We start from the raw sequence: 24,547 nt of genomic DNA on the forward strand, positions 1-24,547 counted from the left end.
ACAAGTTATTACACTAGGCCTTGGAATTACTATACTAGGCCGTGGTATGAGTATAGTAGGCCTTGGGGCTAGTAGTATAGTAATATGTGAAATACCACGGCCTAGTATAGTCATACCAAGGCCTACTCGATTTTGGCCAACTAGTATCTTGTTTCACAAAAAACAAACGGGTGAAACTTGACAAGTTTCAACAGTTTGAAAATAGATTCTAGTTGGTAAAACTAGAGTTATTACACTAGGCCTTGGAATGACTATACTAGGCCGTGGTATTTCAAATATGAGTACAGTAGGCCTTGGGGCTAGTAGTATAGTAATATGTGAAATACCACGGCCTAGTATAGTCATACCAAGGCCTACTGTAATAACTCGATTTTTAACAACTAGCATCTTGTTTCACAAAAAACAAACTGGTGAAACTAGAAAGAAACTTATTTTTTAGACAAGTTTCAACAGTTTGTTTTTCATGAAACCAGATTCTATTTGGTAAAACTAGAGTTATTACACTAGGCCTTGGAATGACTATACTAGTCCATGTTATTTCACATATGACTATACTAGCCCTTGGGTTGGTTTTTAACATGTATTTACCCATCAGTGTGTGTGAGCGGCGCAAACAACATTAATGAAACTTATTAATGGTGAACCACAAATGTAAATTTATTTTTTATCACAAAAAAAAAACTAAAAATTATTTTTTACGGCGTTTGGGGGCAGATGGTTTCAATTTGGGGGTGTGCAGGGAATATGCAACACTTGCAGTTGAAGACGGTGTTTGAGGGGAAGGGGCAACAAAACTTGTGGGGGAAGGTAGTCCAGTTAAGGGAATTAAACTTGGAACACTTGTAGGAGAGGAAATCTGTTCAGGTACATTAGTTGTAATGGCATGTCGCCGTAGGCTTGTGTGCCTGGACCGACTTTGGCCCAATGCCCGCCTTGATTGATTTCGCCTTGAAGTAGGGGCAAATATGGAATGTAGGTCCCCCGTCTGCTGGTATGGCAGCTGCTGCTGAGGTGGCGGCTGCTGCTGAGGTGGCGGCTGCTGCTGCTGAGGTGGCGGCTGCTGCTGCTGAGGTGGCGGCTGCTGCTGCTGAGGTGGCGGCTGCTGCTGCTGAGGTGGCGGCTGCTGCTGCTGAGGTGGCGGCTGCTGCTCTTCGTTGTCAGTGCTCGTCCTTGCAGGAGGACTGGTGGCGGCAGTGATGGCCCAGGTTTGCAGAGTGGTGGTGGCAGGGCTACTACATGTTGTTGTAGCGGCAGGGCTGTTCCATGTTTGCCTAGTGGTGGCTGAGCTCCACGCATGCATGGGATTGGCGGTGGTGCTCCAGACAGGAGCAGCGCTTGCCATGGTGGTGTCGGTGAAGTGACCAGCTGCACTCAGACTTGTGGTGGTGTAACGGTGGGTGTCCTGGCTTTGAATAGAGGTGTCCGTGCAGTGGTATGCAGCACAAGTCGGTAGTGAGGTGAAGCGAGTCAATGGTGGCACAGGTGGAAAGGACACCACTGACTGCTGACCGTACCGATTATGCTGCATAGCCTGCAAGAAAGCATTGTTGCAGGCCTGCAGCACATTCAGCTGTTGATCAGGACTAAGGTGTTCCGCCATGCCCTTTTCAATCTTACTAAAAAAATGGTGTGCTGGTCTGTTGAGGTCGGCCTCCAGACGGTCAAGGCGCTGTTCTACAGAATTGAAGCGGTGTTCAAAGTGGTTAAAACCACGTTCCATGAGTGCAAAACCGCTTTCAACTCTGTCGGACAGTGACTTGAGGCTGGAATTAAATGTCTCGCTCAAATGCATAAACTCGGGCAAGACATTCCTGTCCAAGGCCCTCTGCCGCTGGCGGGTAGTGCCCGCATAACCAGTGGCAGAGACCTGGGACAGGGGAACACCTGATGGCCCAGCTTCCTCGTCACCAGCTGTGTGTGTGGTTGACCTGCAAGGTGCTTCCTGGCTGTCGGATGGCTGGGACGGGTCAGAGGACGTCCGAGGAAGGACCGCTCCAGGGCCAGGTGGCAGGGTGCTGCTCCAGGTGCTGTGGAAGAAAGGAAAATCATTACTACCATGCCTTTACAAGAAGCATCAGCTGTGGATTAGAAAAACACATATTAATAAAAATAAAAACCCAAAATGTATAATACTTACGATCTCGTGGCAAGGACCGGTCTTAGGAACTGCAACGCGTGATAGTGACGGTATCTAGTTCTGGTCCTTGACGCAGATCCACTGCGAACCTGGCCCTCAGCACGAACATCACTGTTGAAGCGGTCCTTGATCGAACGCCAACGTGTTCGGACTTTGTCCACTGTTGATAAAAAAAAACAGTGCCGTCAAGGACAACAGTCACTGCGGCACAATGTAGCAATACAATACTCAAAGCAGTCACTGTAGACCCCGATGACACTGTTGGGTTTCCTGCTAGAATACGCCTAGCACGAAACCCAACAGTGCCGTCAAGGACAACAGTCACTGCGGCACAATGTAGCAATACAATACTCAAAGCAGTCACTGTAGACCCCGATGACACTGTTGGGTTTCTGCTAGAATACGCCTAGCACGAAACCCAACAGTGCCGTCAAGGACAACAGTCACTGCGGCACAATGTAGCAATACAATACTCAAAGCAGTCACTGTAGACCCCGATGAAACTGTTGGGTTTCCTGCTAGAATACGCCTAGCACGAAACCCAACAGTGCCGTCAAGGACAACAGTCACTGCGGCACAATACAGAGCAATACAATACTCAAAGCAGTCACTGTAGACCCCGATGAAACTGTTGGGTTTCCTGCTAGAATACGCCTAGCACGAAACCCAACAGTGCCGTCAAGGACAACAGTCACTGCGGCACAATGTAGCAATACAATACTCAAAGCAGTCACTGTAGACCCCGATGACACTATTGGGTTTCCTGCTAGAATACGCCTAGCACGAAACCCAACAGTGCCGTCAAGGACAACAGTCACTGCGGCACAATGTAGCAATACAATACTCAAAGCAGTCACTGTAGACCCCGATGACACTGTTGGGTTTCCTGCTAGAATACGCCTAGCACGAAACCCAACAGTGCCGTCAAGGACAACAGTCACTGCGGCACAATGTAGCAATACAATACTCAAAGCAGTCACTGTAGACCCCGATGACACTGTTGGGTTTCCTGCTAGAATACGCCTAGCACGAAACCCAACAGTGCCGTCAAGGACAACAGTCACTGCGGCACAATACAGAGCAGGGAAATACTCACTAAACGCCTTTTTGGAGGATGCTGTGGCGCTGTCCCAGCCATCCATCAACGCTGCGGCCACCTCATTCCATAGCCGCCGGGTCACCACATTGTCCTTGTACAGCCGGTCACGGCTGTCCCACAACGGCGAACGCTCCTGGACCAGGCTGATGAGCTGCTCATTATCCAGGTAGACGTCTTCATCCCGTTGTGGAACCTAGACAAAACACATTCATTAGAATAATCAAATTTAAATTGAATAAAAAGTTACAAAAAAAGAAACAAAAAAAAGAGTAAAAATAGAAGATAAAAAATAAAGAACATTACAAATCATTTGATACTTACATTCCGTATCACCACCGGGACTTGGCTTCGCTGCTCCTGCTCTTCGCCCTCACTAGTGCCGTCCGCAGATGATGATGACGATGTCTTAAGAAAGTTGAAAAAAACGTAAGAGATTTGGAGAAGCAGCAGATATACTTACCAGATGCACGAAAATAATCACCTCACGGTCTGCTTGCGCCATTTCCTGCCGCGATGGGGAATACTCGGATTCTGAAGACATACTGCATGTAAAAATAATAAAAATCATTAGTACATACATAATTTAAAAGGACAGGCATATAATGTAATATACTCACATTCTTTGCTGATATAATGGGTTCTTGGTTGACTGTCTGCTCTTCAATCTGTCAGTGTTGTAGTGGCAGAGTTTTGGCAGGCACCTCCTTTATATAGACTTTTTTTTTTTTACTTTAGAAGATTCTAACTAGGATAAAAAGTGGACACCACCCAAAAAACGCAGCGCTAAAAAATCGCATACCTGCGCATGCCAGTGCGCACGTATGCGCATCCATAGGCTATAATGGCCATTTTTAGCGCAAAACGTGCGCATACGTGCGCATGCGCTTTTTTCCAGGGCCAAAAAATGCAACATGCAGCGTCTGGAAAATACCAACGCACACCCCAAAAAAACGCAGCGCATGAAAATCGCATACATGCGCTTACAAGCGCGCATGTATGCGCACCCATGTTAAATATAGGGGAAAAATCGCATGCGCACGTATGCGTTTTTTTCCAGCGCTAAAAAACGCAAATGTGAAACCAGCCTTAGTGGTTTTTGCTGTATTTTTTAGCCTTTTTTTTCAATGTTGCTGATCTTGTCATTTGGCAAATATTAAATGGATTACAAAAAAATGAATTTTTGTGCCTTTTGCTTGCACTTTTATTTTTTTGGCCCACTGAAGTGGCATAATTTTTTCCAAATGCAGCATGCTCTGGGTGTACCATTACTTTTTAATGTATTTGCCAATAGGCTTTCCATAGATTTAGTCTGTATGAGTAAAATGCATGTGCTCAGAAAAATAGCCACTAGAAAGAAACTTGGTTATATCATCTTTAGTGCCATTGCACTCCTCTGATGCTGAAAAGCCACTTCTTGGGAACAAAGGCTCAACCAAGCTGCTGGTCTGAACTGTCAATCATCAAGGAGCGCACCAGCCAAGGCAAGCAGGAAGCCAGGAGGAAGAGGAGCGGGGCAGTCCGGAAGAATGAAAATACAGAATGACAGTATGTTGAATATGCTTGGCCCCCAGAGGGGTACTAGGGGTCTTATATCAATAATTTACAGGGGATTGCTGGGTACGTTTTTGGATAGACACCCATTGATGGCTAGATCCAAATGGACAAGGGATTTGGGAGACATATCGGATGAGCAGTGGCAGTCGGTTTTACAATATGTCTCTAGTGAATCTGGAAGGGTGTCTCAGTTATACACTATACATAGGGTATACAGGACACCTGTGTGGAAGAAAAAGGCTGGACTAAGGGCAGACTCTGGATATCCGAGATGTAGGATGGATGAAGCTGATATTCTTCATATGCTATGGTCTTGTCCAAGATTACAGGCATTGATCACTGCGTGTGCAATGATTTTTAGCAGCCAGCATTCTGTTGCTATCACTGGGGGAAGGTCAGTGTAGCTGGTCAGTGTATTAGTGACCCACACTCTTCTTAGTATGCCAGAGCAGCAGTTGCTTTTCATTCAGACTGAACTTTTTCTTATAATAGGATGTTTTCAGTGGGAAATCCACCTCTATGAGATCAATTAGTCTTAATTGGTAGCTGATATTATCAGGTTGGGAAAAGCCATAGATATTGGCCCATTCCCAGCCTACAAATATCGGCCCACAGATGCCCCAGGATAGGTGCATCACATTTGCCCTGGCTACGTCACCCTGTGATAGTATTCAGTAAGGAAGAGGAGCATCAAACTGTCCCTGGATCTGGAACCCTAACTATCCTTGTCTCGAGGGTACTCTTAAAGGTAGAGAGGCCCGAGTCTCCAACCTTACTATGCTCCTACAAAAATCCCTAATCTGTCCCCTTTCCCACCCCATGAGGCATGGGACAGAAATGAAAGGTAAATCAGACACAAAAACAAAACAGGGATAGCAGAAAACCTCTATCATACAAAAGCACTAACCAACAATAGGGAGGAGGATAGGGGCAGGGAGGAATAAACTAAATGCGAACAGGGACCAGGAGATAAACACACACGTACTACAGCAAACTACAGAACACCACAACTCCAACTACTTAGCTTTAGCACACAGCACAGGAAGATTAATCTCCAACAGCAACTACAAACTTCTATACCGCACAGCGTCTCCTAAGAGCAAGGAAGCAGAGTTTTCACCAGCAGGACAGAGCAGGTCTGGCCAGGTTTTATAGGAAGAGTTAATGACCAAACCAGAAGCAGCTGAAATGGAGCTGCATGTTTCTGACCAGCACAGAAAGAGTCATTAACCTCTTCAGCACCAAAAGGAAACCAAATTCATTTAATATGGGATCTAAATACACAGGGTAAATGGAAGATCTGCAATTCACACTACACAGTGATCTTCCACCCCCAGATCTCCCAGGTTGGCATGACACACTCGTGACAAGCTCTTCCTGAGTATTTTTTTAAGTAAAATATTTGTGTTTCTTTTAACTTACTGGGTTAATAATGGGTGCATCTGATAGATGCCACTCCATTACTATCCCCTGGGCTTGATGCCAGCTGACACTACACAGCTGCCATCAACTCCCAAAAATTCTACCTCGATTGCCACTGTACCAGGCCAATTGGGAAGAGCTGAGGAAATTGCCAGAATTGACTCACCTAATGTGATGCGCTAATTCTGGAGCAGCTGCTGGCTGATATTTTTAGGCCGGGAAGGCCAAATAACCATGGATCTTCCCAGCCTGATAATATCAGCCCGCAGCTGTCTGCTTTACCTTGGCTCGTTATCAAAAAGGGGGGGACTCCACATCATTTTTTAAAATTATTAAGTTCCCAGCAGCGACCTGGGAGTCAAAGATGCATCCAGGCATCTTCCCCATCTGTTCCCATTCCATTTGATCGTTTTTTCCATCCATTAACTCGGGTCGAGCCCATCTGAGCATCTGACCTGCTCAATTCAAGTACCGAGCACTTGAGCATTTTAGTGCTTGCTCATCACTATTTATTATGCTTTGCTTATATAGCACCATCATATTCCACATCACTTTAGACATTTTCATCATTGCTGTCCCCATTGGGGCTCATAATCTAAATTCCCTATCAGTATGTATTTCCCAGAAGGAACTCCTTGTAAATGTTCTCTCTGATGAGATTTGAACCCAGGATTTAAATGATGCAGAGCAGCAATGCTAACCACTCAGCCACTGTGAATTTGCAGTGACACTAAATGGCATAACGCTAATTCAGAATTGTTTGGGATAGGGTGGTTTAATTATAACAATTTACCATCCCAGAGACTCTTCTTTAATAATCAACTAAAGATGCACCATATATATAACATTATTATAAGTTAAAGAATCTGGTGCCTATTGTATGCAAAGAAGAATGATGAATGTAACCTAATGGGAGGGCAGGCTCTCTGTGCACATGATTAAGGCTTCAATGGCTCACTCTCATGAAGGCACAATGAAAGGTCCTGCAGGGAAGCTCTGAACCACCTGTGCACGGTGATAAGCAGTTTGGTGGGGACATCTTATTAAGGATCAGACTCCTGGATTTTACCTCTTATGGTCTATCCTGCAATGATCGACTGTGCACCAGACATACGAGATGACTTCAGGAAGCCGAGCTAGAATTTAGGCATTCAATCCAGGTGAGGCTGATTCATCTCTTCTATACGTGACGATACGGCATAACTAATAAAAGTACCAAATTCAATGTCGCCATCTGTGTAATATAATAACTACAGTATATTGTGTTTGTTGATATAAATGTGACAAAGCTGAAGTTTTGTCTTCTGAGATTGTTGGTGTAGACTGAGTTCTAACTTTACCTGCACTCCAACAGGAAACCCACCTATAATATATTATTACACAATTGATAAACCGCATGTGTGTGCAAAATTCTCATTTACACCAGCACTGATGGTTGTATTTTCACTCATTGAAATTGGTATATTTTTGCTAAATATTTAAATATGCATTGTGATAATAAACGGATTATTCAATAGAGAGTAATATTTGTATTGTGCATATACCTGACTGTCTAGTGTCAGGTCATAGAAGCTCCGTCATATTATTTGGTACATAAAAGAAACATTAAAAAAAAAATTTCAAGTGCGAATGTAAATGACATTGACCATCGTGGAGACCATTTTTTGAATTTGGACCCATAATTAAGAAAATTTCTAGTTAATTCATAATTAATAATCATTAGATTAAGAAATATTCGGTAAAACAAATACGGCTTAGAAATAATTGTATCAAACTCTGCGATGGTTATCTGGTGTCTGTGTAGCGCCTGAATGTTTCTCCTTCTCCTGTACAGGTTCAGTAGAGTCATCTAATACATGTGTCACCGGATCTCCACCTCTTTAATAAATTAGTGTAGACCTTCCTTTGCTTTGGATTTGCTCATACAGTAAATACATATGCATTTTTGGGGGTGGCTCATGATCATGCATTGATCCTTAAGGGTTAGACAAGATAAATACTTTTATTCCTGCATCATGCCGTTAAAGTTTGAAATAAAACCTCAAAGAGAACAACCTACGTCCAGTATCTAGGGGCATATGTGTGTCACCTTAGAAAATGCTACATCTGTATGTGTAACAGCCCCCCGAGGAAGCCAACGCGAAACGCGCGTTGGGGCTACGTGTCCTGGGATTCTGAGTAGAGGTACTATGGGTAAGAGTGGCACTACCTATATTCTGTGGCTATTCTTTGTTATTTATGGGGAGATTACTTGTTCCTATTGGCTTTTTTAGCCATAAGGTTTTTCTATACTAAGCCTTGGGTATTGGTCTCTTGTGACTTTACTCTTTACTTGTTATTTCAACACAAATTTTGGCTTCATTTCATATGTGACTTTTTGTAACTTATGTGTAGTAGTTGCCGCTCTCCCACCTTTTTACACATTCATTCAGACCTGGTGTGACATATCCTTTTGCTTACCCTTCCCTTGTATCATGTAATTAATCATTTTTGTGATATTGTATTACCTTTTCCAATAAAGTATTGTATTTTTATATATATGGGATCTACACCTTGTTTTTTTGGTCTTCTAATCTGTATGAGTAATGTTTTTGTAACATTCTAGTTCAGTAATATAAACTTATTTCAAGTTAAAATTGTTGTTACAAATATATAAGCTATACCCCTATCACTAGAAGTGGCGAAAAAACGTATTGAGTGCTAAGGGGGCAAACACTGGGACCCTCCACTAATCCACAAAGAGGGGCTCTGCTGAACTGTCTAAATGGAATGGAGAGGTCAATATATGCTCCTCCGCCCCATTCATTCTCTATGGCACTTCCTAAAATTGTTGAGCACCGCTTGGCTATCCCCGGCAGTCTCAGAGAATGTATATTATAGGGTAGCCAATTACTATTGGTAGGCTGTAACTAATGTAGTGGCTATTTACTCTGATTAACAGAGACTGGAAACCCCCCCACTATCATGTCGATATGTTCTAATTGGACATTAACCAGAGAATTCCTGGGGAGACAGTGAAACTAATATCTTACGTTAAAGCATTTACTTTACGTTTACACGATTTTGTTACCATTTTCCATAAAAAATAGGCTGTGATATAAATAAATTTGGAATGTTATTCTGTTAATTTAGCAATCGATATGAAGGCTGCAGCTGTGACATGAAACGGGAAAGTAACAAAAAAGTGAAAAATTCCCTGTCCTTGTCCCTTTTACCATTGTGCATTGCATTTATCAATCAGTGTAATTGCCTTTCAGGATGTCGGAGCTGTCCAGTGCTGATCGCATGTGTTTCTTACATTAATTTTTATGTAGACTGGCTGCACAAATATGGCCAACACTCCAGTTGGAAGCAGCTTAAGAGTTTATTGGTCCCGGTAATGGTAGGGGTCTTAAATAGATGAGCGAGTATACTCGTTGCTCAGGTTTTCCCAAGCATGCTTGGGTGTCCTCTGAGTATTTTGGCGTGCTCGGATATTTAGTTTGTGTCGATGCAGCTGCATGATTTGTGGCTGCTAGACAGCCTGAATACATGTGGGGATTCCCTAACAAACAGGCATTCCTCCCATGTATTAAGGCTGTCCAGCAGCCACAAATCATGCAGCTGCGTCGACACAAACTAAATCTCTGTGCACGCCAAAATATTCGAAGGACACCCGAGCAACGAGTATACTCACTCATCACTAGTCCTTATCATTAAACTGCAAACTAACAGGATATATATCTTTAACCTAAAATACCAAACCTAGGATAAAAGCCAAGTGAGCCAATATCCTGTAGTAAATAAATAAATAGGAATAGTATGTAAATAACATAGGGGACTTAGTTGACAATGTTTTGATCAAAAAAGCGTAAAAGTCATCCCACCGCGACAAGGTGTGCCCCAATCAGGATTCTTGTATTTCACCTGTGTATGGGAGCCTGAAGGCTAAAGCTACACCTAAACTTTACTGGAAGTATTTATTGCTCTTCTATGGCTACAGTTCTATGTGGGGTTTTTCCCTTCAATTAAAAGTTAATCCCCAAGCTACAGACTATTATAAAGAAATAAACCGGCTTCCCCGGGTCCACCGACAAGACTTAGTTCCTGGCTTGACATGCATTTTTATGTAGACTGAACGCACTGCTCAGAGCCGCTGAGCTCCCTGATCGACTGCTGCACTGCCGGCGTGATGTCCGCTCCGCAGCCAATGGGGGATACTGGGACCAACGGCAAAGCTCGCCGATGGACCCAAGAAAAAAAAATACAGTGTGGTTTGTATCTTTATAATAACCTACAGCCGGAGATGAACTTCCATTGAAAGAAAACAATCCCTTTAATGGAACACGTGATGTTTGAATCAATAATTGCTTTTCTCTTTTAATATCATCGCTCAGATTAACCTTGCAGTAAAGCAGCTGAGGCTGCCATAAACATGACGATCCAGAAACATACAGCTGTATAATTGTTCTAATGTCTCCTTCTAGGTGTCTTATTAAGGATTTTGAAAAGAGGCCGTCAGTCATCCATCTGCTGGAGCATCCGTTCATCAGACAGGCTCATGGTAAGGACATGGCCTTACAGAGACAGCTGGCCAAAATCGTCGACACGCAGCAGCAGTCTGGTGTTATTGCTAAAACAAGGTACGATCACCTTCTATCATCCTGCACCAGGGGCGCTGCCGGGGTCCCAAACTATCCCGGGCTCAGGCCCAGTGTATTATGTTGAGCCCTCATCCAGTGACATGACGTTCAGTTATTGTGATATCACCGCTGCAGCCTGTCAGCAAAGATCGGGGGGGGGGGGGGGGGGCAGTGCAGAAGTGGAAGGGATAGGACTGATTTACTTATTTTTTTAACAGTGCAAGTCAAATAAAATGACAGTGGACAACCCCTTTAATAAAGATTTGTGGCAATTACCACTTCTATAAAGAAATTATACCAAAAACCTGACATTATAGTGTTTATTTGTCTTCCCATATACTGTATATTTATAGGAAAATACTATATATCCCATCCTAACATATACAAATGTCTCACATTCACTCCATGCATAATAAATTACATATTTCTTCCTGCCCCACATCTCATATCATAAACATTATAAGCAACATATATATACGTTGTCTCCTCAAATACAAGCTATATGTACTGTACATACTCGTGTATACGTCGACCCGAGTATAAGCCGAGGCTCCTAATTTGGCCACGAAAAACTGGGAAAATGTATTGACTCGAGTATAAGCCGGGTATACATTGTCCCCTCATCCCTATCCTTGTATGCATGGTTCCTTATCCCCTATCCTTGTATGCATGGCTCCTCATCCCTATCCTTGTATGCTTGGCTCCTCGTCCCTTTCCTTGTATGCATGGCTCCTTGTCGCTATCCTTGTATGCATGACTTCTCATCCCTGTCCTGGTATGCACGGCTCCTCATCCCTATCCTTGACTGCATGGCCCCCCATGAGAAAAGCATAAAAAAAAACTCCTACTTACCTTCCCTGTGCGCCCTCGCAGCATCCTGTTCCAGCTTCCAGCAGCTCCTGCAGCCGAGCGATCACGTGTCCCCACTCATTAAGCCATTGAATATTCACCTCTCTCCACTCACCGGGGACACGTAATCACTCGAGCGCAGGAGCTGCTGGTGCTAGAACACGATGCTGCAAGGGCACGCAGGGAAGGTAAGTAGGAGGATTTTCTACAGCTGCTGGAAGCCGGCGGCTGCAACTGTGCATGCTTTAAGATAAATGAATATTCATTGCCAATGCAGTGAATATTCATTTCTCTTTAGCAGCTGGCACAGTTACAGCCGCAGCTGCCGAATCCTGCCTCCTGTGACCCGCTGCTATGCCGCTCCCCCTCCCCCGATGGTTTCTGGGACAATGACTCGTGTATAAACTGAGGGGGGGGTGTTTTCTGCACAAAAAAAGTGCTGAAAAACTTGGCTTATACACGAGTATATACAGTACCTGCACAATATATAAAATATACGCGGTATGTAAGTATCTACGGTACTACCCACACAGGCACAGGGTGTGTATATATATATATATATATATATATATATATTTAATATATATATATATACACACACTACTGTTCAAAAGTTTGGGGTCATCCAGACAATTTTGTGTTTTCCATGAAAACTCATACTTTTACTAATCAAATGAGTTGCCAAATGAATTTAAAATCTAGTCCAGACATTAACAAGGTTCGAAAAAAAGATTTTTATTTGAAATAATTTTCTCCTTCAAACTCTGCTTTCGTCAAAGAATGCTCCCTTTGCAGCAATTACAGCATTGCAGACCTTTGGCATTCTAGCAGTTAATTTGCTGAGGTTATCTGGAGAAATTTCACCCCATGCTTCCAGCAGCCCCTCCCACAAGTTGGTTTGGCTTGCTGGGCACTTTTTGCGTACCATACGGTCAAGCTGTTCCCACAACAGCTCAATGGGGTTGAGACCTGGTGACTGCACTGGCCACTCCATTACAGATAGAATACCAGCTGCCTGCTTCTTCCCTAAATAATTCTTGCATAATTTGGAGGTGTGCTTTGGGTCATTGTCCTGTTATAGGATGAAATTGGCTCCAATCAAGCCCAGTCCACAGAGAATGGCATGGCGTTGCAAAATGGAGTGATAGCCTTCTTTATTCAAAATCCCTTTTATCTTGTACAAATCTCCCACTTTACCAGCACCAAAACAACCCCAGAACATCACATTACCTCCACCATGCTTGACAGATGGCGTCAGGCACTCTTGCAGCATCTTTTCAGTTGTTCTGCATCTCACAAATGTTCTTCTGTGTGATCCAAACACCTCAAACTCGGATTCTTCTGTCCATAACACTTTTTTCCAATCTTCCTCTGTCCAATGTCTGTGTTCTTTTGCCCATATTAATTTTTTCCTTTTGTTAGCCAGTCTCAGATATTGCTTTTTCTTTGCCACTCTGCCCTGAAGACCAGCATCCCGGAGTCGCCTCTTCACTGTAGACGTTGACACTGGCGTTTTGAGTGTACTATTTTATGAAGCTGCCAGTTGAGGACCTGTGAGGCGTCGATTTCTCAAACTACAGACTCTAATGTACTTGCCTTGTTGCTCAGTTGTGCAGTGCGGCCTCCCACTTCTCTTTCTACTCTGGTTAGAGTCTATTTGTGCTCTCCTCCGAAGGGAGTAGTACACACCGTTGTAGGAAATCTTTTGTTACTTGGCAATTTCTCTCATGGAATAGGCTTCATTTCTAAGAACAAGAATAGACTGTTGAGTTTCACATGAAAGTTCTTTTTTTCTGGCCATTTTGAGAGTTTAATGGAACCAAAAAAATGTAATGCTCCAGATTCTCAACTAGCTCAAAGGAAGGTCAGGTTTATAGCTCATGTAATCAGCCAAACTGTTTTCAGCTGTGCTAACATACTTGCGCAAGGGTTTTCAAGGGTATTCTAACCATCCATTAGCCTTCTTACACAGCTAGCAAACACAAGGTACCATAAGAACACTGGAGTGATGGTTGTTGGAAATGGGCCTCTATACACCTATGAAGATATTGCATTACAAACCAGACATTTGCAGCTAGAATAGTCATTTACAACAGTAAAAATGTATAGAGTGTATTTCTAAATCATTTAATGTCAGCTTCATTGGAAAAAACTGTGCTTTTCTTTTAAAAATAAGGAAATATCTAAGTGACCCTAAACTTTTGAAAGGTAGTGTATATATACCACACAAACATGCAATATATACCTTATGTATATATATATCTACAGTATATGTGCTATATATATATGCACATACATACACGCAAGGTACCTACACAGTGTATGTATGTGTGTATATATATATATATATATACGGCATATACACAAATGCAGTATATAGACACGGTATATACAATACACACAGTATATTTATGCATACTGTGCATACAGTATATAGACACATATTCACTATACAATATACACGGTATATGTACACATACAGTTTATACAATGTATAAATACACACAAACACACTATAGTCACACCTATAGGCTGCTCCCTTCCTCAGTACTCCCAGATCCAGGTCCCGAGTCCCTCAGTGATTAGGCTCCACCCATCATTGCTTAAGCCCCACCCACATATATTAGGCTTAAACCCTTAGGCTATGTGCACACGATGCGGATTCACCTGCGGGTTTTCCGCGCGGATCCGCAGGTAAAACCTCAGGTAAAGTGACCTGCGGTTTTCCTGCGGATTTGCCTGCGGTTTGACACCTGGACAATGGAACAGGTGCCAAGCCGCTGCGGAATCCGCAGAAAGAATTGACATGCTGCGGTTTGTAAACCGCAGCAAAACCGCGCGGAAAAAACGCAGCGTGGGCACAGCGGTTTTGAAAACCCATAGAATAACATGGCACTGTACCATGTCTGCAGAACTTCTGCGGATCCGCAGGGCCAAAAACGCTGCGGAACCGCAGCAGAATCTGCAGCGTGTGCACATAACCTTATAAACCAGGAGGTTTCTGGAGTTTTCTTGTTGTTTGGGGCAGAAGTGGTGCAGGGCCCTCAAGGCAGGGATGATCTCCTCCATGGCTCCACACCTCCCTGTTCAAAAACGATCACTGGCACCTGAGGGGAGGAGTGTGGAGCAGGAAGGAGGAGCAACTTAGGTACACAGTATCCACGCCGCGCCCGCCAAAGCATGCAAGGCTGCCGGTGTTAAAGTTGTGCTTGGACAATAAAGTTTGCTTTTGATTAAAAAAAAACAGTCACAGGAGATTCAGGGCATTACTCATCCCAGCCCCAGATCTACAGCTGTGGCCAAAAGTATTGACACCCCTGCAATTTTGTCAGATAATACTCAGTTTCTTCCTAAAAATGACTGCAAACACAAATTCTTTGGTATTATTATCTATCATTTAATTTGTCTTAAATGAAAAAACACAAAAAGAATTGTCCTAAAGCCAAATTGGATATAATTCCACAACAAACATAAAAAAGAGGGTGGACAAAAGTATTGGCACTGTTCGAAAAATCATGTGATGCTTCTCTAATTTGTGTAATTAACAGCACCTGTAACATACCTGTGGCACCTAACAGGTGTTGGCAATAACTAAATCACACTTGCAGCCAGTTGTCATGGATTAAAGTTGACTCAACCTCTGTCCTGTGTCCAGGCCCGGATTGGCAATATAACCAACCGGGCATTTTCCCGCTGGGCCGCTGTCATGTGGGCCGCGGGCGGCAGCGCCCGAACATCTGGCCGCTTGCCAGCTGCTGCGGCCACTGTGGCTCCTGCCGCCGGCCCTCTGCAGCACGGCGGTGATAGATTCAAGTTCCTCCCGCACTGCAGGGAGATAAGCCGCCACGCACCCCATCCTCGCCGTAGCCACTCACAGCGTCGCACTCGCTTGCCTGCTCGCTCTGTTCGCAGGACCTGTGATGAGGTCACAGGAGGGGAGGAGTCAGGGGGTCACATGATCAGGAGCCTTTGTCCAGACCCCCGATCATATCACCCCTGACTCCGCCCCTCCTGTGACCTCATCACAGGTCCTGTGCGCTCAGCCTTGCCTCTACCGTCTGCAAGACTCTGCTTTGCTGTTGTCATGGTGCTGGTTGAGGTAAGTATGTGTGGGGTCAGGATTTACATTGTGGATGTAGCAGAGCTGTGTGTGTATGAGATGTACGGAGCAGAGCCGTGTGTGTACGAGGTGTACGGAACGGAGCCGTGTGTACGAGGTGTACGGAGCGGAGCCGTGTGTGTACGAGGTGTACGGAGCGGAGCCGTGTGTACGAGGTGTACGGAGCGGAGCCGTGTGTGTACGAGGTGTACGGAGCGGAGCCGAGTGTGTACGAGGTGTACGGAGCGGAGCCGAGTGTGTACGAGGTGTACGGAGCCGAGTGTGTACGAGGTGTACGGAGCGGAGCCGTGTGTGTACGAGGTGTACGGAGCGGAGCCGTGTGTGTACGAGGTGTACGGAGCGGAGTCGTGTGTACGAGGTGTACGGAGCGGAGCCACGTGTGTACGGAGCGGAGCCGTGTGTACGAGGTGTACGGAGCGGAGCCGTGTGTACGAGGTGTACGGAGCGGAGCCGTGTGTACGGGGTGTACGGAGCGGAGCCGTGTGTACGAGGTGTACGGAGCGGAGCCGTGTGTACGGGGTGTACGGAGCGGAGCCGTGTGTACGAGGTGTACGGAGCGGAGCCGTGTGTACGAGGTGTACGGAGAGGAGCCGTGTGTGTACGAGGTGTACGGAGCGGAGCCGTGTGTACGAGGTGTACGGAGCGGATCCGTGTGTGCGAGGTGTACGGAGCGGAGCCGTGTGTACGGAGAGGAGCCGTGTGTGTACGAGGTGTACGGAGCAGAGCCGTGTGTACGAGGTGTACGGAGAGGAGCCGTGTGTGTACGAGGTGTACGGAGCGGAGCCGTGTGTATGAGGTGTACGGAGCAGAGCCACGCATGTACGGAGCGGAGCCGTGTGTACGAGGGGTACGGAGCGGAGCCGTGTGTACGAGGGGTACGGAGCGGAGCCGTGTGTACGAGGTGTACGGAGCGGAGCCGTGTGTGTACGAGGTGTACGGAGCGGAGCCGAGTGTGTACGAGGTGTACGGAGCGGAGCCAAGTGTGTACGAGGTGTGCAGAGCCGTGTGTGTACGAGGTGTACGGAGCAGAGCCGAGTGTGTACGAGGTGTACGGAGCGGAGCCGTGTGTACGGAGAGGAGCCGTGTGTGTACGAGGTGTACGGAGCAGAGCCGTGTGTACGAGGTGTACGGAGAGGAGCCGTGTGTGTACGAGGTGTACGGAGCGGAGCCGTGTGTATGAGGTGTACGGAGAGGAGCCGTGTGTGTACGAGGTGTACGGAGCGGAGCCGTGTGTATGAGGTGTACGGAGCAGAGCCACGCATGTACAGAGCGGAGCAGTGTGTACGAGGGGTACGGAGCGGAGCCGTGTGTACGAGGGGTACGGAGCGGAGCCGTGTGTACGAGGTGTACGGAGCGGAGCCGTGTGTGTACGAGGTGTACGGAGTGGAGCCGAGTGTGTACGAGGTGTACGGAGCGGAGCCAAGTGTGTACGAGGTGTGCGGAGCCGTGTGTGTACGAGGTGTACGGAGCGGAGCCGTGTGTGTACGAGGTGTACGGAGCGGAGCCGTGTGTGTACGAGGTGTACGGAGCGGAGCCGTGTGTACGAGGTGTACGGAGCGGAGCCATGTGTGTACGAGGTGTACGGAGCGGAGCCGTGTGTGTACGAGGTGTACGGAGCGGAGCCACGTGTGTACGGAGCGGAGCCGTGTGTACGAGGTGTACGGAGCGGAGCCGTGTGTACGAGGTGTACGGAGCGGAGCCGTGTGTACGGGGTGTACGGAGCGGAGCCGTGTGTACGAGGTGTACGGAGCGGAGCCGTGTGTACGAGGTGTACGGAGAGGAGCCGTGTGTGTACGAGGTGTACAGAGCGGAGCCGTGTGTACGAGGTGTACGGAGAGGAGCCGTGTGTGTACGGAGCGGAGCCGTGTGTATGAGGTGTACGGAATGGAGCCACGCGTGTACGGAGCGGAGCCGTGTGTACGAGGTGTACGGAGCGGAGCCGTGTGTACGAGGTGTACGGAGCGGAGCCGTGTGTACGAGGTGTACGGAGCGGAGCCGTGTGTACGGAGAGGAGCCGTGTGTGTACGAGGTGTACGGAGCAGAGCCGTGTGTACGAGGTGTACGGAGAGGAGCCGTGTGTGTACGAGGTGTACGGAGCGGAGCCGTGTGTATGAGGTGTACGGAGAGGAGCCGTGTGTGTACGAGGTGTACAGAGCGGAGCCGTGTGTATGAGGTGTACGGAGCAGAGCCACGCATGTACAGAGCGGAGCAGTGTGTACGAGGGGTACGGAGCGGAGCCGTGTGTACGAGGGGTACGGAGCGGAGCCGTGTGTACGAGGTGTACGGAGCGGAGCCGTGTGTGTACGAGGTGTACGGAGCGGAGCCGAGTGTGTACGAGGTGTACGGAGCGGAGCCAAGTGTGTACGAGGTGTGCGGAGCCGTGTGTGTACGAGGTGTACGGAGCGGAGCCGTGTGTGTACGAGGTGTACGGAGCGGAGCCGTGTGTGTACGAGGTGTACGGAGCGGAGCCGTGTGTACGAGGTGTACGGAGCGGAGCCGTGTGTGTACGAGGTGTACGGAGCGGAGCCGTGTGTGTACGAGGTGTACGGAGCGGAGCCGTGTGTACGAGGTGTACGGAGCGGAGCCGTGTGTACGAGGTGTACGGAGCGGAGCCACGTGTGTACGGAGCGGAGCCGTGTGTACGAGGTGTACGGAGCGGAGCCGTGTGTACGAGGTGTACGGAGCGGAGCCGTGTGTACGGGGTGTACGGAGCGGAGCCGTGTGTACGAGGTGTACGGAGCGGAGCCGTGTGTACGAGGTGTACGGAGAGGAGCCGTGTGTGTACGAGGTGTACGGAGAGGAGCCGTGTGTGTACGGAGCGGAGCCGTGTGTATGAGGTGTACGGAATGGAGCCACGCGTGTACGGAGCGGAGCCGTGTGTACGAGGTGTACGGAGCGGAGCCGTGTGTACGAGGTGTACGGAGCGGAGCCGTGTGTACGAGGTGTACGGAGCGGAGCCGTGTGTACGAGGTGTACGGAGCAGAGCCGTGTGTACGAGGTGTACGGAGAGGAGCCGTGTGTGTACGAGGTGTACGGAGCGGAGCCGTGTGTATGAGGTGTACGGAGCAGAGCCACGCGTGTACGGAGCGGAGCAGTGTGTACGAGGGGTACGGAGCGGAGCAGTGTGTACGAGGGGTACGGAGCGGAGCAGTGTGTACGAGGTGTACGGAGAGGAGCCGCGCGTGTACGAGGTGTACGGAGAGGAGCCGCACGTGTACGAGGTGTACGGAGAGGAGCCGCGCGTGTGCGAGGTGTATGGAGCGGAGCCGCGCGTGTACGAGGTGTACGGAGCGGAGCCGTGTGTACGAGGTGTACGGAGCGGAGCCGTGTGTACGAGGTGTACGGAGCGGAGCCGTGTGTACGAGGTGTACGGAGAGGAGCCGCGTGTGTACGAGGTGTACGGAGAGGAGCCGTGTGTACGAGGTGTACGGAGCGGAGCCGTGTGTGTGTACGAGGTGGAGCCGCGCGTGTATGAGGTGTACGGAGAGGAGCCGTGTGTACGAGGTGGACGGAGCGGAGCCGAACGTGTACGAGGTGTACGGAGACGAGCCACGCGTGTACGAGGTGTACGGAGAGGAGCCACGCGTGTACAAAGTGGACGGAGTGGAACCGTGTGTGTATGGAGTGGAGCCATATGTGTACGGGATGTACGGAGCGAAGCCAAGTGTGTACAAAGCATACAAAGCGGGCTTTTCCCACGGACACAGGAGTACACGGCGGAGCCCCGAGGAGCATTTTAAAACACACACATGACGTTCCACCTGAAGTGATGTGCTGGAAGCTGACCGGAAATGAGATAATTTCTTGAGGAGATTGTGACGGAACCAGGAATGCTTCAGATCCATCACCGTGTCCTCCTCCGACAGCGCAGACAGCAGGATCGCCTTGGAATCGGGGATGCCGGCCATGTGAGCGGATCATGATAGGTCCTGCACCGGGAGGCTCAGGTGGGCACTACAATGGGAGCCGGGCTGCTATAGTATCTTTGTAGAATCTTTCTTTATTTCTTTCTCTCTTTTTCTTTCTTTCTCTGTTCTTTCATTCTCTCTCTGTTCTTTCTTTCTCTCTCTAATCTTTCTTTTTTCTCTCTCTGTTCTTTCTTCCCCTCTTTCTTTCTTTTTCTTTCCTCTCTTTCTCTCTGTTCTTTCTTTCTTTTCTTTACTTCTTTCTTTCTCTGTTCTTTCTCTGTCTCTCTCTGTTCTTTCTTTCTTTCCCCTCTTTCTTTCTCTCTGTTCTTTCTCTGTCTCTCTCTGTTCTTTCTTTGTCTCTCACTGTTCTTTCTTTCTTTCCCCTTTCTTTCTCGCTCTCTGTTTTCTTTTTTCTCTCTCTCTCTGTTTTCTCTCTTCCTTAGTGCCAGTCAGTGTGCCCATAATGCCAGCCACTGTGCCCTCAGTACCAGTCAGTGTGATCAGCAGTGCTAAATGGGTGCGATTAGGTGTGGACATGGGTGTGACTAGTTGTGAAATGGGTGTGGTTGGGCGTGGCCAAAATTTGCAGCTGCGCGCGCCGCAGTCTTTGTCCGTCTTTCCCTTCTTCAAAAGTTGGGAGGTATGATAGGGGCGGCTATGACCAGGGGGTCTGGTTGCCCAATAGAGAGCAGTTCTGCCAGGAATTCTGTAATCATGCATACAAAAGGGGACAGAGATTTGGGAGGAGTACTGTACCTAAAAGCAATAAATAGGACTGAGCTGAAATCCTGGGCACAGCTGTGACTACATGTTATATAGTCGTGTTAATCTCCTCTCACTTCTTGTAAACTACAACTGTACAAAGATATTATATAGTCACCATGTGACTAGTGGGCCTGTGTAACTTCAAATGCCAGGGCTGAATTTTAGTCCCAGTCCGGCCCTGCCTGTGTCCTTGTGTGCACCACATTGAGCATGGAGAAAAGAAAGAAGACCAAATAACTGTCTGAGGACTTGAGAAACCAAATTGTGAGGAAGCATGAGCAATCTCAAGGCTACAAGTCCATCTCCAAAGACCTGAATGTTCCTGTGTCTACCGTGCGCAGTGTCATCAAGAAGTTTAAAGCCCATGGCACTGTGGCTAACCTCCCTAGATGTGGACGGAAAAGAAAAATTGACAAGAGATTTCAACGCAAGATTGTGCGGATGTTGGATAAAGAACCTCGACTAACATCCAAACAAGTTCAAGCTGCCCTGCAGTCCGAGGATGCAACAGTGTCAACCCGTACTATCCGTCGGCGTCTGAATGAAAAGGGACTGTATGGTAGGAGACCCAGGAAGACCCCACTTCTTACCCCGAGACATAAAAAAGCCAGGCTGGAGTTTGCCAAAACTTACCTGAAAAAGCCTAAAACGTTTTGGAAGAATGTTCTCTGGTCAGATGAGACAAAAGTAGAGCTTTTTGGGCAAAGTCATCAACATAGAGTTTACAGGAGAAAAATAGAGGCATTCAAAGAAAAAAAACACGGTCCCTACAGTCAAACATGGCGGAGGTTCCCTGATGTTGTGGGGTTGCTTTGCTGCCTCTGGCACTGGACTGCTTGACCGTGTGCATGGCATTATGAAGTCTGAAGACTACCAACAAATTTTGCAGCATAATGTAGGGCCCAGTGTGAGAAAGCTGGGTCTCCCTCAGAGGTCATGAGTCTTCCAGCTCACAATGACCCAAAACACACTTCAAAAAGCACTAGAAAATGGTTTGAGAGAAAGCACTGGAGACTTTTAAGGTGGCCAGCAATGAGTCCAGACCTGAATCCCATAGAACACCTGTGGAGAGATCTAAAAATGGCAGTTTGGAGAAGGCACCCTTCAAATATCAGGGACCTGGAGCAGTTTACCAAAGAAGAATGGTCTAAAATTCCAGCAGCGCATTGTAAGAAACTCATTGATGGTTACCAGAAGCGGTTGGTCGCAGTTATTTTGGCTAAAGGTTGTGTAACCAAGTATTAGGCTGAGGGTGCCAATACTTTTGTCTGGCCCATTTTTGGAGTTTTGTGTGAAATGATCAATGTTTTGCTTTTTGCTTCATTCTCTTTTGTGTTTTTTTCATTTAAGACAAATTAAATGAAGATAATAATACCAAAGAATTTGTGTTTGCAATCATTTTCAGGCAGAAACTGAGTATTATCTGACAAAATTGCAGGGGTGTCAATACTTTTGGCCACAACTGTATTTGCCTACTGACATTCACAGGCAGCTACCAACATCCACATTCACAATGTAGTGTCACATCCAGCAGTGCATTCAAAATTCTGCGGGTTTTCTGAGCTCATATCTTCTGATATTACCTGCTGGTTCAGTGTCTTTATAGAAAACGCTGTGCTGATTTGCATTGTTCATAGTCAACATGTCACAGAATAGTATTGTGAGCTAGAAACTGTTATGCAGTGACCTAAGTATTGTGGATGTATGTGCCAACATAGCAAAAACTGTTGCCTACAGCAAACAACAAAATAATTAATGTATTGCTGTATCTGATTGTACAATAAGCAATGTGATGTTTTACAATGTAATCTGTTTATAATTATACATAATCTGGAAAATTAGTTAATAGTTTATAAAAACAGAGCTGATTATATAATCTACACATATGATTTCTATAAGATCCTTGCCATTTTCTTATTGGTTAATCATTATTTTTTTTTTTTTTTTAAGACTTTTAACTATCCTTTCAGGAAAGTTTGCAATAGTTTCTTTATCATCAGAGGCAGGATTAGAGAGATAGATTACACCTCTACACATCTGACAACACAGGCTCCATCATTCACAAAATGCGATGCTACCCCTGATTCTGCCTTCCCCACCTCTCATAATCGCCTTTTGCACATGATCATTAGACGCTTCAGTACAAAATGATGTGCTGAGAGTGTGTCTATTGCTGCAAATGAATGTGTGAATTTCCTGAAACAACAGGACGTTAGAGTCTAAAAAGCCTCAGTGGTCAGTGTGAAAATGTTTAAGTGTTTTATTATTAATAAAAATTATAATATGAGGAGAAAAAAACGTTGATAAAATACCTTTAGCACAAAAAACTGATTTAAACATTAGGTCACATTCGCTTTAAATGGGACATAGATATTAGATAGATAGCTAGGTAGCTAAATAGATAATAGACAGATATGGGATAGACAGGTAGAAAAAGGATAGATAGGTATGAGATAGGAGTTTGTATGTTCTCCCCGTGTTTGCGTGGGTTTCCTCTGGGTTCTCCGGTTTCCTCCCACATTCCAAAGACATGCTGATAGGGAATTTAGATTGTGAGCCCCATCGGGGACAGTGATGATAATGTGTGCAAACTGTAAAGCGCTGCGGAATATGTTAGCGCTATATAAAAATAAAGATATTATTATACATAGATGGATAGATATGGGATAGATAGATAGATAGATAGGTATGAGATAGATAGATATGGGATATATAGATAGATAGATAGATAGATAGATATAGATGGATGGATGGATGGATGGATGGATGGATAGATAGATAGATAGATAGATAGATAGATAATAAATACACAGATAATAGATAAATAGACAAAAAAAACGACCAGCACCTCCTAGTGTGAACACGTGCAAGCTGCAAAAACTGCACAATATAGACAAAAAGAATACAGCAGCTCATGTGCATGATTCTAGGCCATGTGAAAACACAGAAAAACATTAAAACCATTCAATTTAGATCATCCTCAAAAATATTTTTTCCAAAAATTTTTTTTTTAAATCTTACAGTAAGATGAAAATGAAGGTTCTTAGTGCACAATTTGGCCAATTCATGTAAACCCATCAACCACGGCAAGGTGTCCTCCTCCTGATGCTGGATGCTAGCTGCCTCCAGTCTGATCTTGCACCCCTCCCACTGGCCTTGCAGGTGGCCACAATCAGCTCTACCTGCCCATAAATTGTAGGCTTATCCCGGTAGTGACATGTTTGTCCAAAATTGTAGGCTGGTGGCCCAGAAGTGGCTTATGTACGGTAGAGCAGGGACCCATCAGGGGGAGATCACCTTGCCGTGGTTGATGGGCTTACATGATTTGGCCAATTTGTGCACTAAGAACCTTCATTTTCATCTTACTGTAAGTTTTAAAAAATTTTTTTTTTAAAAAATATTTGAGGATTGTTATCTAAATTGAATGGTTTTAATGTTTTTCTGTGTTTTCACATGGCCTAGATTCATGCACTTGTGTTGCTGTATTCTTTTTGTCTAGATAGATAAATAGATATAATAGATAGATGATAGATAATAGATAGATAGATACATAGATATAATAGATAGATAATAGACAGATAGATAGATATAATAGATAGATAATAGACAGATAGATAGATAAATAGATATAATAGATAGATAATAGACAGATAGATAGATATTAGATAGCTAGATAGATAATAGATAGATATAATAGATAGATAGATATAATAGATAGATAGATAAATAGATAGATAATAGATAGATGAGCCCGCTGATTACAATTCCTCCTAATTCTGCCATTCTTATACGGTGAGTGTTAGGAGAGGTGAGTGGACACAAAGCTGTTCCTCCAGCTCCCGGATACCATAGCGGTCATTGCTGGTGCGCCAATCTTATGATTCTGTTAAAAATATATGAACAATCTGGGGGTACAATACATGGGACGCTATATAAACGTTAGGCATGACCCCCATGTCCACCAATAATCTCTACTGTAGTAATGCAGACTGTAGTGGGATTTTTGGTACCTAAATTGGCAGCACCACATGCTGATATCCGTGCCTGCAGTCCTTTCTCTCTCTATGTGAA

At 45.9% G+C, this 24,547-nt stretch overlaps 1 protein-coding gene and 1 long non-coding RNA gene across 2 annotated transcripts in view; one reads left to right on the forward strand and one right to left on the reverse strand.

Moving 5' to 3' along the window:
* The window catches only part of LOC141049403 (uncharacterized), a 31,115-nt gene extending 15,518 nt beyond the window's left edge, over nt 1-15,597 (reverse strand). The window contains exon 1 of the long non-coding RNA XR_012220344.1: nt 15,246-15,597. This is a non-coding gene — a long non-coding RNA (uncharacterized lncRNA). The remainder of the gene's footprint in view (nt 1-15,245) is intronic.
* MYO3B (myosin IIIB) overlaps nt 10,665-24,547 on the forward strand; it is a 266,306-nt gene continuing 252,423 nt past the window's right edge. Inside the window, exon 1 of the mRNA XM_073545841.1 lies at nt 10,665-10,834. Coding sequence (XP_073401942.1) covers nt 10,665-10,834 — 170 coding nt within the window. The remainder of the gene's footprint in view (nt 10,835-24,547) is intronic.

This window comes from Dendrobates tinctorius, unplaced genomic scaffold, assembly GCF_039654945.1.
Source record: "Dendrobates tinctorius isolate UK_male_01 unplaced genomic scaffold, ASM3965494v1 ptg000143l, whole genome shotgun sequence".
Taxonomy (NCBI): Eukaryota; Metazoa; Chordata; class Amphibia; order Anura; family Dendrobatidae; genus Dendrobates; species Dendrobates tinctorius.